At 48.4% G+C, this 17,449-nt stretch overlaps 1 protein-coding gene across 4 annotated transcripts in view; it reads right to left on the bottom strand.

The window, feature by feature from the left end:
- Positions 1-17,449, bottom strand: part of SEPTIN9 (septin 9) — a 165,142-nt gene that overhangs the window by 53,614 nt on the left and 94,079 nt on the right. For all 4 annotated transcript variants that reach the window (XM_071452605.1, XM_071452608.1, XM_071452607.1 and 1 more), the window contains one exon: positions 9,712-10,371. In XM_071452605.1, coding sequence (XP_071308706.1) covers positions 9,712-10,371 — 660 coding nt within the window. The remainder of the gene's footprint in view (positions 1-9,711; positions 10,372-17,449) is intronic.

The raw sequence follows: 17,449 nt of genomic DNA, 5'->3' as shown, positions 1-17,449 counted from the left end.
TCCCATCCAACCCTGCCCTCTGGCAGGGGGAAGCCATTCCCTGTGTCCTGTCACTGCAGGCCCCTTGTCCCCAGTCCCTCTCCAGCTCTCCTGGAGCTCCTTCAGGCCCTGGAAGGGGCTCTGAGCTCTCCCTGGAGCCTTTTCTTCTGGTGGGGACCCCCAGAGGGGCTGCAGCCCTCAGAGCACTCCTGTGCCTCCTCTGGACTCACCCCAGCAGCTCCACATCCTTCTGATGCTGGATGCAGCATCCCCAGCTTTGCCCTCTCCTGGCCTCAGACCCCAGGGAAAGGAAGTGGGGATGGTGCCGAGGGTGTTTCCTATGGGAAACTGTCCCTTTGCATAATGAAGCTGCACTGGGGAGGTCTCTGCTTTTCCTAGGAGCCCTCAGGGAGTTCCAGCAAGGCAAACAAATCCTCCTGGGCTGACTGGCTGCAGTGGACAGCCTCATCTGCTGGGGTGCATCCTGCCCAGCTGGAGCTTCCACGTGGGACAGCATCCTCACAGTGTGTGCCCATGCAAAAACACAGCCCAAAACACAGCTCCTAAACACAGCCCAAAAACACAGCTCAAAATAAACACAGACCAAAATAAGCATAGCCCAAAAACACAGCCTAAAGCACAGCTCCCAAAAACAGAGCTCAAAAACACAGCTCAAAAACAAACACAGCCCAAAATCACAGCCCAAAGCACAGCCCAAAACACAGCCCAAAAACACAGCTCAAAAACAAACACAGCCCAAAATAAACATAGCCCAAAAACACAGCCCAAAACAAACACAGCCCAATACAAAACCAGCCCAAAACACATCCTAAAACACAGCCTAAAACACAGTTGTGTTTTTGGTTAAAAACACAGCCCAAAAAACAGCCAAAAACACAGCCCAAAAACACAGCCCAAAACAAACACAGCCCAAAAATACAGCTCAAAAACACAGCCCAAAACACAATCCAAAAACACACACAGCCCAAAACACAGCCCAAAACCAACCAAAAACACAGCCCAAAATCACAGCCAAAAACACAGCCCAAAACACAGCTCAAACACAGCCCAAAAACACAGCCAAAAAACAAACACAGCTCAAAAACACAGCCCAAAAATACAGCTCAAAAACAAACACAGCCCTAAAACACAGCCCAAAACACAGCCAAAAACCACACACAGCCCAAAAACACAACCAAAACCACAGCCCAACAACACAGGCAAAAATACAGCCTAAAACACAGCCCAAAAATACAGCTCAAAAACAAGCACAGCCCTAAAAGCACAGCCCAAAACAGAGCCAAAAACACACACAGCCCAAAACACAGCCCAAAACCACAACCAAAACACACAGAGCCCAAAAATATAGCTCAAAAACAAACACAGCCTGAAACACAGCCCAAAACCACAGCCCAAAACACAGCCAGGGTCAGGGCACACACAGGGAAGGGAGGCAGGCAGTGCCCTCCCCATGCACATGGTGGATGGGACACATTTCTCTCTCCCACACATGCTCCCAGTCTTCTTTCCATGTCACTGGGCCTGCAGGTCCAGATTTTTCCAGATTATCTCATTTTTGGCACCTGTGTTCACAAACTGAGACTCAGCGTTTCTCACTCGGTCCCTCCATTTGGAATCCTGGGCTGGAGGAATTTTCCCATTTAAAAAAAAAATAATAATAACAATAAAAAAAACTATCCATAACCTAGCCTGAATCTGTCAGCTGGTTTAGGAGCAAACATTTCCATACAGCTTTAATCTCTTTGTACAGTTAAAGGGATGGAAATGGTGACTCACTGCATCTCCACTCAGCCCTGGGCTCTCCATCCCAGGGAGCCTGTCCAAATCCCTAAAACCCCTGCAGCCCCACACTTGGTGTCACCCCAGCAGCTCAGGACAGAAGAAAAGTCACCCCAAGGCTTGTGTGGCTTCACTTCTCCATCCCTGGGTGTCCATGGTGGGATGGGGGCTTGAAACTGCAGCTCCCACCACAACTTCCCAGCACACAGCAACAGGTACTTGGTTTCCACAAGGATTTCAGTAGAAGTCAAAGTTTGCTTCTTTCTATTCTTAAGTATTTTTTAATTGTTTAAATTTTAACCCAACTCTATGGGAGTTCTAAAGAAAAGTCTTTCCATAAGGGTTGTAGCTAGAAAAAAAGAGTGAAAACAGTTGAATTGCTTTGCACTCCTGATGTTGCCCTGCTTGTTGTGCAGCAAAATAAATGGGGGGACCAAGAGACACCTGGCACCCTGTGTGGCTGTCCCAAAAGGGCCATGGGACAAGGACTCCAACAAAGCTGAAAGCTCAGAGATGGTTCACTGTTTTGCATAGACCCACGCTGGGACACAGAGGAAGGTCACATCCCTGTCTGAGGTGTTTTTAATTCCCTTGATATACCTAAACAAGCTCCAGAGCATCCTTGCCACGAAGGCCCAAGGGGCAGGAGAAGGAGCAGGGGTGGCACAGAGCCTGCCTTGCTGGCTGAGTGCTGTCCCAGGGTCCAGAGCAGCTTGTGGGGAGACAGAGAGGAGCATCAGATCAAAGCAGCTTGCACTGTTCAATCCAGCCCCTGAGATCCCAGAGCTGAGCCATCAACACAAGCAGCTGTACACTGGGGGAACTAGAAACAGACTATTAAACCAAAATGGAAAGCATGAATTTTTCTGGGGCCAGCAATGCCTTCCCCCCTCTCCAAGACTGACCAGCACACATTGCAAGGAACAAGAGAAGGCCAAGGTGTTCAACCACACAAGCACAGTGCCAGAGATGGGAGGCACAGTGCCAGGGGGATGCTGTGGCAGATCACCCATGGCAGATTTAATGTGGCTTTCTCTGAGGATTCACCTGTCCCTCATCCAGCTGAGGATCCCACGAGATCACTCCATTGCACAAAACCAAACACAGCCCAAAAACACAGCCAGAAACACACACAGCCCAAAAACACACACAGCCCAAAAACACAGTCCAAAAACACACACAGCCCAAAATCAAACACAGCCCAAAAACACCGCCCAAAAACATAGCCCACAACATAGCCCAAAACACAGCCAAGACACAACCAAAAACACAGCCCAAAACACAGCCAAAAATAAACACAGCCCAAAAACACAGCCCAAAAACACACACAGCCCAAAAACACACACAGTCCAAAAACACAGCCAGAAACACACACAGCCAGAAACACACACAGCCCAAAACCAAACACAGCCCAAAAACACACACAGCCCAAAAACACAGCCAGAAACACACACAGCCCAAAAACACAGTCCAAAACCACACACAGCCCAAAACCAAACACAGCTCAAGAACACACACAGCCCAAAAACACAGCCCAAAAACACAGCCAGAAACACACACAGCCCCAAACCAAACACAGCCCAAAAACACACACAGCCCAAAAACACACACAGCCCAAAAACACACACAGCCCAAAAACATAGCCCACAACATAGCCCCAAAACACAGCCAAGACACAACCAAAAACACAGCCCAAAACACAGCCAAAAACAAACACAGGCCAAAAACACAACCCAAAAACACACACAACCCAAAAATATAGCCCACAACATAGCCCAAAACACAGCCAAAACCAAACACAGCTCAAAAACACAGCCCAAAACACGGCCAAAAACAATCACAGCTCAAAAACACAGCTCAAAAACATACAAAGGCCAAAAACATAGTCCACAACATAGCCCAAAACACAGGCAAGACACAACCAAAAACACAGCCCAAAACCAACCAAAAACACAACCAAAACCACACACAGCCCAGAAACAGGTGGGTGTGTCTGGATTCAGCCCTGCTGCTGCCACAGTGATTCCCTGCTCCTCTCCTCGCAGGGATGAAGCAGCAGCTCCTGCCACACTGGCAGCACAGCACTGCTCAGCCCTGTTCTGCCAGCACAGGGCAGGAACATCCTCCTGTGCCAGCCCCAGCCCAGTGCCCTGGGACGGGGAGGGAGCTGCTGCCCACAGCAGGAGCCTGGGAGAGGTCACCCCCACCCACAGGAGCTCAGATTTTGGATGTTCACATTTGGTGAGTCCTGCGCAGCAAGGACAGCTTCCCACAGCGCCCAAGGCTGTGGAGTCAGAAACGGCCCTCACCCTGTTTTCATGGCTATTTTTAATTGTTTGTGCCTCTTTCTGCCCTCTGCACGTCCTCCCCTTGCCTGCCCCCACTGCACAGCCCAGCTCACATGGCTCTGGCAGACTCCAGCTATAGCAATCCACATCACCTGCTCATCCCATCCCTTTTCTTGTCCCAGCTGGGGAGCCCAGCCACACACAACCTCCACTGGAGATTTTAGGGACACAAAGCCCACCTTTGAGTGACACATCCCACAGGGATGGGTGCTTCTGTCCCATCTCCCTGTCAGTAATGGCCCAATTCAATGTTACACCAGCACAAACGAAGCAAATGCTCCCGAGGGAGTGCAGGAGAGCACAAAGACTCGGCGAGGGAGAACATGCACTGGAAGGAACATTTCTTGCCCCATAAACACCTCCTGCTCTCCTCCCAGCTCAGGAGGCCCAGCTCTGGAGCAGGCTCAGCCCTCCCCACCAGCCCTGCTGCCCTAATGACGCTCAGCACTGAAATTGCTCCTTTCCTCTGTGGTTTCTCTGATCTGCCAAACTCCCTGGGACTGTTTTTCTCCTCTGACTGGCCTCTTCCTGCACAGCACGCTCTCCTGCATGCCTCCAGCAGCAGGGCAGGGCAGCAGCTGAGCCTGACAGCTGGGCAAGGCAGGAGAAGTCACCCCCACCCAGAGAGGGCAGCTGGAGGCAGCTGCATCCCCTCCCAGCTGTTTGTGCTGGACAGCCACCAACCTGAGGGACCAGGGGTGCCCAGAGCCTCCTGGTGACCCTAACCCTGGAGCAGGGGCTGTCACACAAGTCCCTGCTGCAGACATCAGAGGGGCAGGGTCATTGCTGAGGTGGTCACAACACAAAGCAGAGACTGCAAGCAGTCTCAGATGGTAAGTCTTTATGATGGAAAGTGTACTTTCTAATATAAAAAAATATAAAAATATATATATATAAAAATATAAAATAGATTAAAAAATATAAAAATATAAAATATACTTTCTAATTGTTTATATTTTTTACTCTATTGGTTACAATAAATTAGCATAACACTATTTGTGAAAAGTAACAGAAACTTCAGCTAACTTTCTAAAAATATTTCACCTAGTTGTAAAGTTCTGTATCTTTTTAAAATTCTTCTTTTCTCTCAGTCTCTTTAGTAACAGCCTTAGAGAGAGCTCTTTATTAGCTTCTTTTTACTTCTCAACTCCTTCTCACTCTTTTAACTAACAAGCTCACTCACTACTGGTCTCTGCTGCAGGGCAGTGGCTGCATTTGGGGGGTTGTGGTGGAGCCAAAGGTGCAGTGGAGCTGATGAGCATTGGCCACATGCCTGCACCCATCCGTGGGACATCCTGAGGATCCCTGAGCAGCCCCCCCAAAATCTCTCTGGGTTCTTGCACCAGCAGCAAGGAGAGGCCACACACCTGCCCAGCATCACCCATGGGTGGGTGTTGTGCACCCAGGGGAGGAGCACCCCAAAATGGGTGAGAGCAAACCAGGACAATCCCAGGGCATGGCAACAGAGGGGGAGATGCTCAGGAAGGGGATGTGCTCTGGCAGTGACCCTGGGCTGTCCCCTTGTGCTTACACACAGGGAAAAGGAGACAGAGCCCTCACAACCCCTCCAACTTTGTTCTTGTGGCAGTGGGGTTGGACCCTGATGATCTTTAGGGTCCCTTCCTGACGAGGTCTCTGGTGTTGAGATGACCCCAAGGTGTTGGAAAGTTTCTTTTTCCCAGCCCTGGCACCAAAGAAGAAACTGAGATTCCTTGGCTCTCATTCTCAACGTTGTTTATTTGCTCTTATGTATTAAATTCTCTTTCTGACCTGCTGAGGTCTGTCCAGCAGGTTGGGTTGTGGCACAGTCCCTGCCCTTGGGGTGGTGTTGGTTTTTTATACTAAGAACTACCTGTACTTTATTTACAATAATTTTCCAATACCTATCACCTATGTTAGACAGTCTGTCTCTACTCTAAACCAGTCCAAAAGTGTCACCATCACAGCAGAAGATGGAGGACAAGAAGAAGGAGAAAGACAGAAAACACCCAGATTCCTCCATCTTGCCTCTTGAATCTTCATTCTAAAAACCCCAAAATTTTACATTTTCACCTTGTGACAAATTCCCTATCATTCTACTCTACCCTTGTGGCTTGTAACTCTTCACACAAAGTTGGGAATTGTTTCCATGGGTTACAATCAAAGGCACAGGTGGTTTTGACCCCGTGCCAAGGTCTCTGAGCCCCCTGCCAGGGTCTGGAGCCCTCCAGGGCAGCCAGAGCAATGTCCTGGGTTCTGACACCTTCCAAGCCAAACCATTCTGTGCTGATTCTTGGAGACATTTGGACTGAAAGCCCCTTTTGTAGCAGAGCCAGGCTCGGGCTGCCAGGCAGACTCGGGACAGCTGGGCTCAGGGGTGACACTGTCCCAGCAGCTGTCCCCCCGCTCTCCCTGCCCTGGGCAGCTGGAGCATTCAGCAGCACAGCCAGAATTCTGCTCTTAAAGCACCATCCACCCATGGGGCTCAGGGCTGGGGTGCTCAGAGCAGCCCAGACCCAGCAGGGTGAGGCTGAGCACCCACCCAAGGGGCAGGAGGGGGCTCCAGGGCACCACACACAGCAGCTGGGGACAGAGGGGGGCTCACAAAGTCCCCATCCTTGGGCTGGGGCTCAGAGCTCAGCTCTGCCCAGCTGGCCCAAGCTGTGAAAAAACCCAGCTCAGAAAAGCCATGCCTACATCACACACAGTAAGGAAAACCCACTTGAGTGCTGCAGGTTTGAGATCAGCTCCCCTGCTGACTCCTGGCTTGGTTTTACACCAGCACACACCACAGCCTGGCCTCTCTGCACATCACTGTGACCACAGGAGAGGGGATGGGACCCCTGGTCCAGCTCCAGGGCCAGGCATGGACCTCCCAGGCCCTGGCTCAGCCACCCCAGCCCATCCCAGAGCCCCCAGGGCGGGGAGGGAGGGGGTGCCCTCCCCCTGACAACAGGATCCCTCACAGGAGACAGCTCGTGGGCGAGGGAGAATGGAAAAGTAATTAACAGGTCTGAAAGGAAAATCTCCAAAACATTATGGAGAATAAATGACAGCTGGGAAGGGAGGGAAGCTGGCTTTAACATGGAATTAATTGAAAACAAGATAGAGCTAATATAAGCCAGGTCTCCAGTTTCATAGTGGCTCTGGTCCGTGATGTTATTAGAATTTGTCTCCAAGGTCAAAACCCTGACTTCTGCTAATGAAGAGGTGGTTCCTGCCCCACAACCACAAACAACAGCACCAAACAATGATATCCCAACAGCACTTCAGAGCCAGCACCTCTCCCACACCTCAGAGCCTTTCCAGGGCCCCGTGGGTCTGCACACAGGGCCTGAGCTGGCAGAGCTGGCATCTCCCAGCACCCAGGGGGCACAGTGCAAGGGAGAATGTGGCAGGATCAGCCATGGCAGATTTGATGTGGCTTTCCCTGAGGATTTGCCTGTCCCTCATCCAGCTGAGGATCCCACGAGCTGTCTCCATGGCACAGGGCAGGTGGATTCTCTGGATGAAGCCCCACAATGATTCCCTGTTCCTCTCCTCACAGGGATGAACCACACTGGCACCAACCCCTGCTCTGCCAGCATTGCCATTTCCTTTTCTCTTTCCTTTCTAGAATTTCTTATTGAACTTGACAGCTCTTTCAGGCAGGATAAACCCAGGGGGAACAGCTCTGCCTGAGGACACATCTGAGCACAGATCCCTGAGCAGCCCTGAGAGGTGTCACCACAGGAGCTGAAAGAGCAGCACACAGCTCCTGCCACCTCCTGTGTGACACCTGGGGCAGCCACCACCCCAGCCAGGGCTGTACAGGGTAATGACACATCCTCTGAACAGAGAGAGACAGGGTATTGCAAATGCAGGGTCACCCACGAGGGGAGAGGATGGTGCATCTGCCTCCATCTTTTCAGAAGGCTAATTTATTATATAATACTATAATAATTATATGGTATAATAAAGTATAATATATTATATATTCATATAATATTATACTATATTATTATATTAAAGAATACTATACTATACCATACTATACTATACTGAAGAATACAGCAAGGATACTTACAGAATGCTATAAAGATAATAATGAAAACTTGTGACTCTTTCCAGAGTCCTGACACAGCTTGGCCCTGATTGGGCAAAGAGTGAAAACAACTCCCAGCAGAATCGAATGGAACAATCACCTGTGGGTAAACAATCTCCAAACTCATTGCACATGAGCACAACACAGGAGAAGCAAATGAGATCAGAATTGTTTTCCTTTTCTCGGAGGCTTCTCAGCTTCCCAGGAGAAAAACCCTGGGTGAACGAATCATGTTCAGGGAATGTGAATGCCACAACATAGTTCTCCCAGGATTTTCCTGGGAAGCTGTGAGAAGCTGTGGGAAACTCAGAGAAAAGCACTAAAACAATTATTATCTCTCTTTCTGTAAGCCTTGTTTACAGCTATGGTTCTCCAGAGTGTGCTATTCATAGCTCACCAACAGTGGGAGAGGTTTTCACTTTGAGACCAATCAAGTCTCACCTTAGCAAGTCACATTACAAAATTTCATTCTAAACCAACATTATAACAATAAAAAATAAAATAACATTATAAAATACCATAATAATTGTTATAATGCTTTTATAATCTCTCTTTCTGTAAGCCTTGTTTATAGATGTAGTTTTCCAGAGTGTGCTATTCATACCTCACCAATAGTGTCAGAGGTTTTACTTTGAGACCAATCAAAGAGACTTTGAGACCAATCAAAGAGACTTTGAGACTCACCTTAGTGAGTCACATTATAAAATTTCATTACAAAATGAAATTTTAACAATAAAAGAATATAATAATGAAATAATATAATAACTACCACTAATTATTATTAATTATTAATAATATAATAATTATTAAATTATAACATAGTAATAGTAAAATATAACTTAATATTGATAATGTTAATATTAATGTTCTATAACACTAATAATTCATTATTCAATATTAGTGTTCTATATCAATAAACTATAATAAATTATAATAATTAACAGTTTATACTAATTAAAATTGAATATTAATATTTTAATTAGTGTAATAATTATTAATTGTCAATATTAATTGATATGATTAATATAAGTTATCATTTATTAACTAATTAATTTAATTTTTTGAATTAACTTTTTTATTAACTTTATTATTATTAACTAATAATCTAATACTTATAAAAATTATAAATATAATATATTTTAAAATTATAAAGATTATAAATCTATAAATATTTATAGATTTCATATATAAATACTATATATATTTATAAATTAAGATATTTATAAATATAAGTTATAGAATTTATAATAATTCTAGAATTTATAAATATAATAATTATAAAAATTATAAATATAAAAATTATAAAAATAATAAATATAAATTTATAAAATTTATAAATATAATAGTCATAAAATTATAAATACAATTATTATAAAATTATAAATATAATAATTATAAAATTTATTAATGTAATGATTATAAAAATTATAAATACAATAATTATAAAATTATAAACTGCCTTCTGATCCACCTCACGAATCCTTCCACTCCATCCCTGCCCCGACAGCCCCACGCACTCACCCTCGTCTCTCTTGGGCGGGCTCTCGGTGGGCAGCCCGTGTGCCTTTGTCTCTGCCAGGTGTGCCAGGGCGGGCAGGGCGGGCTCGCAGCTCTCGGCCGCCCTCACGCCCGGGCTCTCGGTGCCCTTTCCCCCCTGGCTGTCCGGGCGGCGCGGGGCGGCGTCGGGCACGGCGCCCGGCTCGGCGCGGCGCTGCGGCGGCTCGGGGATCTTGGAGGGCGGCTCGGGGATCTTGGAGGCCGGCGCCTCCGCCCGCCGCAGCTCCTGGGGCTTGCCCAGGGTGATCTCAGTCCTCCTGGCCGTGCCCTCAGGGGGTTTGTGGCCCACATCGGCTCGTTTGAGGCCGAACCGCGACAGGCCCGAGGTGGAGTTCTCCACCTGCTTGGAGGAGATGTCGATGGAGATTTCTGTTCTTCTGGACACCGGCTCGGGGAGTTTGGGTCCAGAGAGCTCCACCCTCCTCAGAGGGGGCTTGGGGGATCTTTGGACTGTGGGCTCCGCATGGCGGGTGGAGGGCTCCGAGTTCCTGGCGCCGAGTTCCTGAAACTTCTGCGTGGAGCTGGACACGGTGGACCTGAGGAGGGTGTTGGGGGCCCGTCTTTGTGGCGTGGAGGAATTTGAAGACTGATCTACCTCCTCGACCTCAAAGGATCTTTTCAGAGCTGAAAAACATGAAAAGTAGTTCGGGATTTAGTTATCGTCCACCTGAGTGCGTCCAGAGGTGCTTACAGACACTGCACAAGGGTCAAAACTCCATTGCTGCTCCTTCATCCCAGGACTCACAATCCACTTAAGCTGGGGATTAAAGGCCCTGCCTCTTCAGACAAGTTAAAAACCCAGCAATAAAACAAATCAAGGCCAGGAAACTCAGCCCCAGAGCAGAAATTATCCCCACACTTAGAGGGGAGCACGAGGTCCCACCAGGTACGGCAGAGCAGAGCAGGGCACTGCATTTGGGGGAAGACAGAGATCCAGCTTGCTTTTCTTTTTCTTTTTTCTAACCTATGTCACAAAAAAAGCAATGCCAAATTTCCTAAGAACTGGTGGTTATACTGTATTTGAACTATAGCTGAATCTCAATGCTCATAACACAATGATTCTATTCTTCAGCATGACATTTGCTGCCAGTTTATGACCTGCTTCTGCTGTCACTCATGTCTGGTGACCACTCACTTGCAGAACATTTTAGTTTTAAAATGTTGTAAGGTGAAATCAGTGAAACCAACCATTAAGCAGTATTTAAAATTTAAGTAACCTTTTCTATCCCACTGAGCTAATGAAGTGCTAACATTTTGCAAATAATTTAATTCCTTTCTTGCAAGCAGTTAAAACTACTAAAACTCCTTTACACAGAAAAATCTATGGGTTTAAATTAGTGACACACAAAGTGGTCAGCAACAACACCTCGCTTTCCCTCTCACATCCAAAGGATGCACAGATAAACACAGGCTTTCCTGTGAGCACTGCCAGCAAAATCCAAGTTGGGAACAGGAAAACAATCCCAGGAGAGCACCAAACCCATACAAATGCAGCAAGAAAAACCAAAGGTGGCAGCCACAGAAGCTCATATCCTTAAAAACAAACCTAGAGACCACAAGAACCCAAAGACTGAAGTGTTTTGAGCACATGGACTTGAGACCCCAATACAAGGGAAGGGACAATTGATCCCTGCTCCTTACAGGACACAGGCAGGTATAAACAAAAGGCTGAACTCCACAGAAAGGGAACCACTGCTGGATCCCACTGAGAAGCCACGGGCTGGAAATACCCTGTGATCCCCCCAGAACCCCCAGGCAGGCACAGGGACAGGGCAGGATAAGGCATCCCAAAGGAGCCTCCATGAGGCAAGGCTGAGCTGGTGTGGTGACAGCCTTGGTGTGGTGACAGCCACACTGCCAGTGGCCAGACAAGCATCAGCCATGAGTCCACCCATCCTTTACATCCACAGAACAGCAGCAGTGAGATTTAACCTTTAAAATCCTGGGCTTGAGATCCCACAGGACATCAGGCTGGTGAGGGGCTGGGAACACAAACCCTGTGAGGAACCCCTGAGGGAGCTGGGGGTGCTCAGCCTGGAGAAAAGGAGACTCAGGGCTGCCCCCATCACTCTCACAGCTCCTGAAAGGTGCCTGTGCTCAGCTGGGGCTGGGCTCTTTCTCCAGCAGCACTGACACAACCAGAGCACACAGCCTCAAGCTGCACCAAGGGAAATACAGGTTGGATAGCAGGGAAAAGTGTTTTACAGAAAGGGTGATAAAGTTCTGGAATGTTCTGCCGAGGGAGGTGGTGGAGTCCCCATCCCTGGGTGTGTTTAACAAAGCCTGGATGTGGCACTGGGGGCCAGGGTTTGGTTGAGGGGTTGGGGCTGGGTTGGACTCAGTGATCTTTGAGGTCTCTCCCAACCCAGTGATTCTGTGAATTCTGTGATTCTGTGGATTCTGTGAATTCTGTGAATCAGGATCCCAGGGAGAGAACTGGAGCACAGCCTTGCCTCATCCTAGAGGTCCTCCCACCCCAGGGGTGGAGCTGGAGAGGATCCACCATGCAGGATGCATCCATGTCCCAGGGCTGCTCTGAGCCAGGACCCTCCATCCCTCAGACACATCTGTTGGCTGGGCAGGAGCCACCTGTCACTGCTGGGTCCAGCTGGTGGCACAGGGAGGGGGGACCATCCCCATGGCAGCCACCCAGCTCTGCTCCAACACCCAGCACATGTCACCTCCTCTGTCCTGGCAGCAGGGGCTGGCACAGCCACGGGCACCTCCCCTGGCACAGGGAAACCAGAGATGGTGAAGAAATCAGGGCTCTCAGAGCTGGGGCTGTGTGTCAGACAAGCCACAGCAAGGGGAGACTGCAGGGCTTAAAATGTGAGGATACAGACTTTGGGCTGCTTTCCTTTTGGGAGGAATACTCCAATATGAACCCAAATATGAACCCCAGGCTGCAAAAGCAGCATGGCTGGGCCCTGAGGGGCCTGAGAGCAGGAGCCTCCCCAGGATGTTCTGTATCAGTGCCCTGGCAGGAGCCCCTCTGTGCTCAGGGACAGACAGACATAAATGGACACACACCCACTCCCCCAGGGTGGTTCAGACCCCAGCATGGGAACTGCTGGGAAGCAGCAGGAGTCTGGGATGGGCTCCCAAGGGTGGGTACTGTCACAGACATCTTTTATGGAAAATCCTTTCCTTAGGATTTTTTTCTCCTGAGAAGCTGAGAGGCCTCAGGAACAAAATGTAACCAATGGTTATCTGCTGCTGTGGAATGCAACAGGTGCATCTGGGATTGGTCTCATGTGGTTGTTTCTAATTAATGGCCAATCACAGCCCAGCTGACTTGGACTCTCTGGTCAGTCACAAGATTTTATTCTCATTCCATTCTTTTTCCTTTGCTTGCCAGCCTTCTGATGAAACCCTTTCTTCTATTCTTTTAGTATAGTTTTAATATAATATATATCACAAAATAATAAATCAAGCCTTCTGAACCATGGAGTCAGATCCTCGTCTCTTCCCTCATCCTGGGACCCCTGTGAACACCATCACAGGTACCAGCTGGAGGGATGCACAGAGAATCCAAGCCCAAAGTCAGCCTGATGGGAGCAGCACCATGGATGCTCTGTGGCTGTGGGGAGAGGAAAGCACCAAAGCACAACACTCACCCCCCTGTAAACCCAGGAAGGGTCCTGTGACCGTGTTCACAGGGGTTTGATGTTGAAGGAAGAGATGAGGATCTGACTCCATGTTTCAGAAGGCTTGATTTATTATTTTATGATATATATTACATGAAAACTATACTAAAAGAATAGAAGAAAAGGTTTCATCAGAAGGCTGGCTAAGCTAAGAATAGAATTAGCAAGAATGATAACAAAAGTTTGTGTCTCAGCTCTGTGTCCCAGCCAGCTGTGCCATGATTGGCCATCAATTACAAACAACCACATGAGCCCAATCCCAGATGCACCTGTTGCATTCCACAGCAGCAGATAACCATTGTTTGCATTTTGTTCCTGAGGCCTCTCAGCTTCTCAGGAGGAAAAATCCTAAGGAAAGGAGTTTTCATGAAAAATGTCTGCGACAGGGTCCCACAAAGGGCACCTCATGACAAAATGCTCTGTTTTGCATCTCAGAAATATTCAGACACTGGTAGAAGAAAGGAGGGAGGCAATAAGGAAAATGGAAACTGCTTTTGGTCAGATTTATCTGGTTTCTGATTTCCGTGGAGCTCTCCCAGCTATGCCATCACCTGCTCTCGGGGTGACAGCTCCCTGCAGCACTCCCTGCCCTGCAGCCTGCACTTGGCACAGCTCATGCACTGCAGGTCTGTGTCCAAGTCACAGCTCTCAGCACCACAGAATAATTAATTCAAAAAAAGCCCCACACTGGAAAGCTCTTTACATGTGTTCAAACCCTCAGGTCTCCAACCCTCAGCTGGAGCTCTGACCTTCCAGCACAGATTTTCCACATTTTCCCCTCTCCACCACACACTTTATCCAGAAACAAACATTTTAGCTGGGTTTTTTTCCCAAAACCCCCATGTTTAAAACAATGCAGCAGCCAAGCCCAGCCTGCATTTTGCTGGAAACAAAGGAAGAGGAAGGGACAACCCAACGGGGAGCCCTTGCCTGGCCTTGAGCAAAGCTGGGTGGGCAAGAGCAGCAGAGGACACAGCACTGGTGGAACCACACTTCTGTCCACATCAGGCTCTTCAAACCTGCCTGTCACTCCTCCAGCCAGCTCAGTCTCCACCTCTTCCCTTCAACAAGCAGCTCTCTGACCTCCTGAGAGACAGAACAGGGTAAATGCTCTCAAGGAACTCAGCAGCAAAGGAAATGCTGAGCAGTGTCTTTCCTGAATGAACATTGCCCTGGAGATCTCCCAGTACCAAGAGGTTTGGGGATTTCTTTCTGACCTGCCAATGAGCTTTGGGCACAAACAGCCCTGCTGACCTCCAAGGGCTCCTCACATGAGCCACATCCATCATCTCCACTCCCCTGAGCCCTGCTGTCCCTTCCCGAAGAAATGGTGAGTAATTGCAATGCTGACCTACATGGCCCCTTTCCTTTGACTTTAAACCCCACAAAGTGCCCCAAACCCAGGGTAAACCTGCCCAAAGAAATGGTGAGTAACCCCATTGCAATGCTGACCTACACAGTCCCTTTCCTCTGACTTAAACCCCACAAAGTGCCCCAAACCCAGGGTAAACCTGCCCAAAGAAATGGTGAGTAACCCAATAGTAATGCTGACCTACACAGCCCCTTTCCTTTGACTTTCAACCCCACAAAGTGTCCCAAACCCAGGGTAAACCTGCCCAAAGAAATGGTGAGTAACCCCATTGCAATGCTGACCTACACAGCCCCTTTCTTCTGACTTTCAACCCCACAAAGTGCCTCAAGGCCAGGGTAAATCTGCCCAATGCCACCCATGTGGTCTCTCTGGAGCACAGCCAGCCCCTGTCCTTATCAAAGGGCTGGACTGAATTACAACACCCAAAAATGGCTTTTTTCCAGGTCCTTCTGTTGCAGAAAAGAGAAAAAGGTCAAAGCCCAGACACAAAGGGGCTCAAAAAGCCCCAGGCAGAGCTGCAGAACCACGATTACAGCCTGAGGACAACCAAGCCCTGCAGATAAATCCTCCCTTGTGCTGCTGTGCCAGGGGCAGGAAGGGGCTGAGGGGCTGGGCAAGGAACCTTCACCCCAAAGAGGGGCAGAAATGGCTCAGCTCAGTTTCTGACAGCAAAATCACGAGGAGCCCCAGGTCCCAGTGGCATTCCTGGGGACAACCCAGGAGCTTTCTCACCCCTCTCTGCAGGATGGGGTGACCACCCCATGGCTCACAGGGGTTTCAGTACCCAGCTCGTCCTGCTGGCACTTCCCATGAATTCAGCATGGCCTGGAGAAGGTCAGACATCCCAGGCATGAGGAAGGAGGGCTGTGACCACGAGGGTTTGTGTTTCCACCTCTGAGACAGAGCCCCACTGCCACGAGCACGATGACATTGGGAATGTCACCTTCAGCAGTGCTGGCCCTGATCGTGGCTGGGGCTCCCTGCTCAGCTCTGCCTCTCTCCACCTTGCATGAGGAGAGAGAAGGACCTCAGGAAGCACAACAGCTCTCAAAAAAAAAAGAGAAAAAACTTATAAATAGTGTGTGCTGCCCCAGAGCCAGGAAAGGAAAGGAAACAGCCTCTGCTCCTCCTCCCAGCTTCCTGCAGGGAAGTGTCTGTATTCCTCACAAAAACAGCAGCTGAAGGCAAGGCACAGAAAGTTTAAAATTCTCAGCATCCAGGATTCCAACATTTAGGGATGCAGCCAGAGGTCTGGTTCAAATCCCAGCAGCTCCTGCAGCAGCAGCCCAGAGTCTTGCAGAGATGGCACAAGGGTGCCCAGATGCCATGGAGGGATCTGGCTCCTGCACAGGGACTCCACAATGTGGGAAACAGTAAAGGTAAGAAGATTTTTAGGAAGTTGGAAAGGTAGGTCTTAGAAACAGAAAGAGTAGAGAAACTTAGAATTAGCTGTAGCTGTAAAGCCTGAAGGTACAAAAAGTTACAACAGTATAGTAAGGACATGAAACAATAGTTTAAGTCTTAGGTTTGGTTAAGATAGAACTTAAGATTGCAGAAAAATATGTTTAGCAAGATAGTAGAAGGTTAAGGCAGACCTTAAGATTGCAGAAAAATATGTTTAGCAAGATAGTAGAAGGTTAAGATAGACCTTAAGATTGGAGAAAAATATGTTTAGCAAGATAGTAGAAGGTTAAGGTAGACCTTAAGATTGCAGAAAAATATGTTTAGCAAGATAGTAGAAGGTTTTAAGCCTAATAATGAAGTATTGTGTATTGTTATAGAAAGCATACAAGTAAACATTGTGTGAAATAAGTGTATGTGTACTTTTAGTAATTGGTTAGAACAACTGTCTGTAAGCTTTAGCAATCTGTTATTGGCTAGAAAGTTTTTAAGATGCTCTGTAACAAAGAAATCTTTGGCTGCTGCTGGCTGTACATGAGCTTTGCCATCTTCCTATTGTCTCAGCCATGTAATGAGGCTGATGCTGCAAATAAAGCCCAAGGAACACACCCCAGCAGTCCTGTCCTGTTTGTGAAAGGGAAAAACACACACAAACCAGCACACACACCCCCAAACACACAGCCCAGCCCACACATGTCCCAGCTGGAAGCTCTGGAGCACACAGCTCACTGCCACCAGCCCAGGCTGGCCCTGGGCACCCCAGGAGGGTCAGCCAGGGAACATCTGCAACATCTGCTCCTCCTCCTCTCCTCCCTTTTTATCAGAATATCCCACCAACAGGCCAGGGAGAGGCTTTGTACAAGGCAGCATCTCTGCACAGAGCCAGGAGGAGACCAAAATAAACAGCGAGGGATGCTGGCTCCTCTGGGACCTGCCTCGCAGCTCTGTCACAGCCACGGCCCCCAACTGCTTCCCACCAAACATCCTGTGCCCCTCTCGTGGTCCCTGTAACCCAGGGGTTACATTTGCTTGCTTTGTTAAGCACAGAGAGCTTTCCCTGGCTTTTTGGACACACCAGAGCCCTGTGGGGCCGGGGCAGCGGGCGCCCCGTTATCCCCCAGCACACAATGGCAGCGTTTGAGAGCTCTAAACTGCTACCAGATGGTCACCTCCTGTTCCCAGGCAGGAAAGGGGGGAGGCTGCAGCTCTCATCTTTCAAGGAACCCTTGGAAACCCAAGCCAGCATTCACTGCTCACGGCCCCAAAGCTTCCCAGAGGCCTG

The sequence above is a fragment of the Agelaius tricolor genome, unplaced genomic scaffold (genome assembly GCF_023055355.1).
Source record: "Agelaius tricolor isolate 1412-34295 unplaced genomic scaffold, bAgeTri1.0.p SCAF_35, whole genome shotgun sequence".
Lineage (NCBI taxonomy): Eukaryota > Metazoa > Chordata > Aves > Passeriformes > Icteridae > Agelaius > Agelaius tricolor.
Note: the sequence above shows the minus strand (reverse complement) of the source record. Positions and strands in the feature narration are given on the sequence as shown.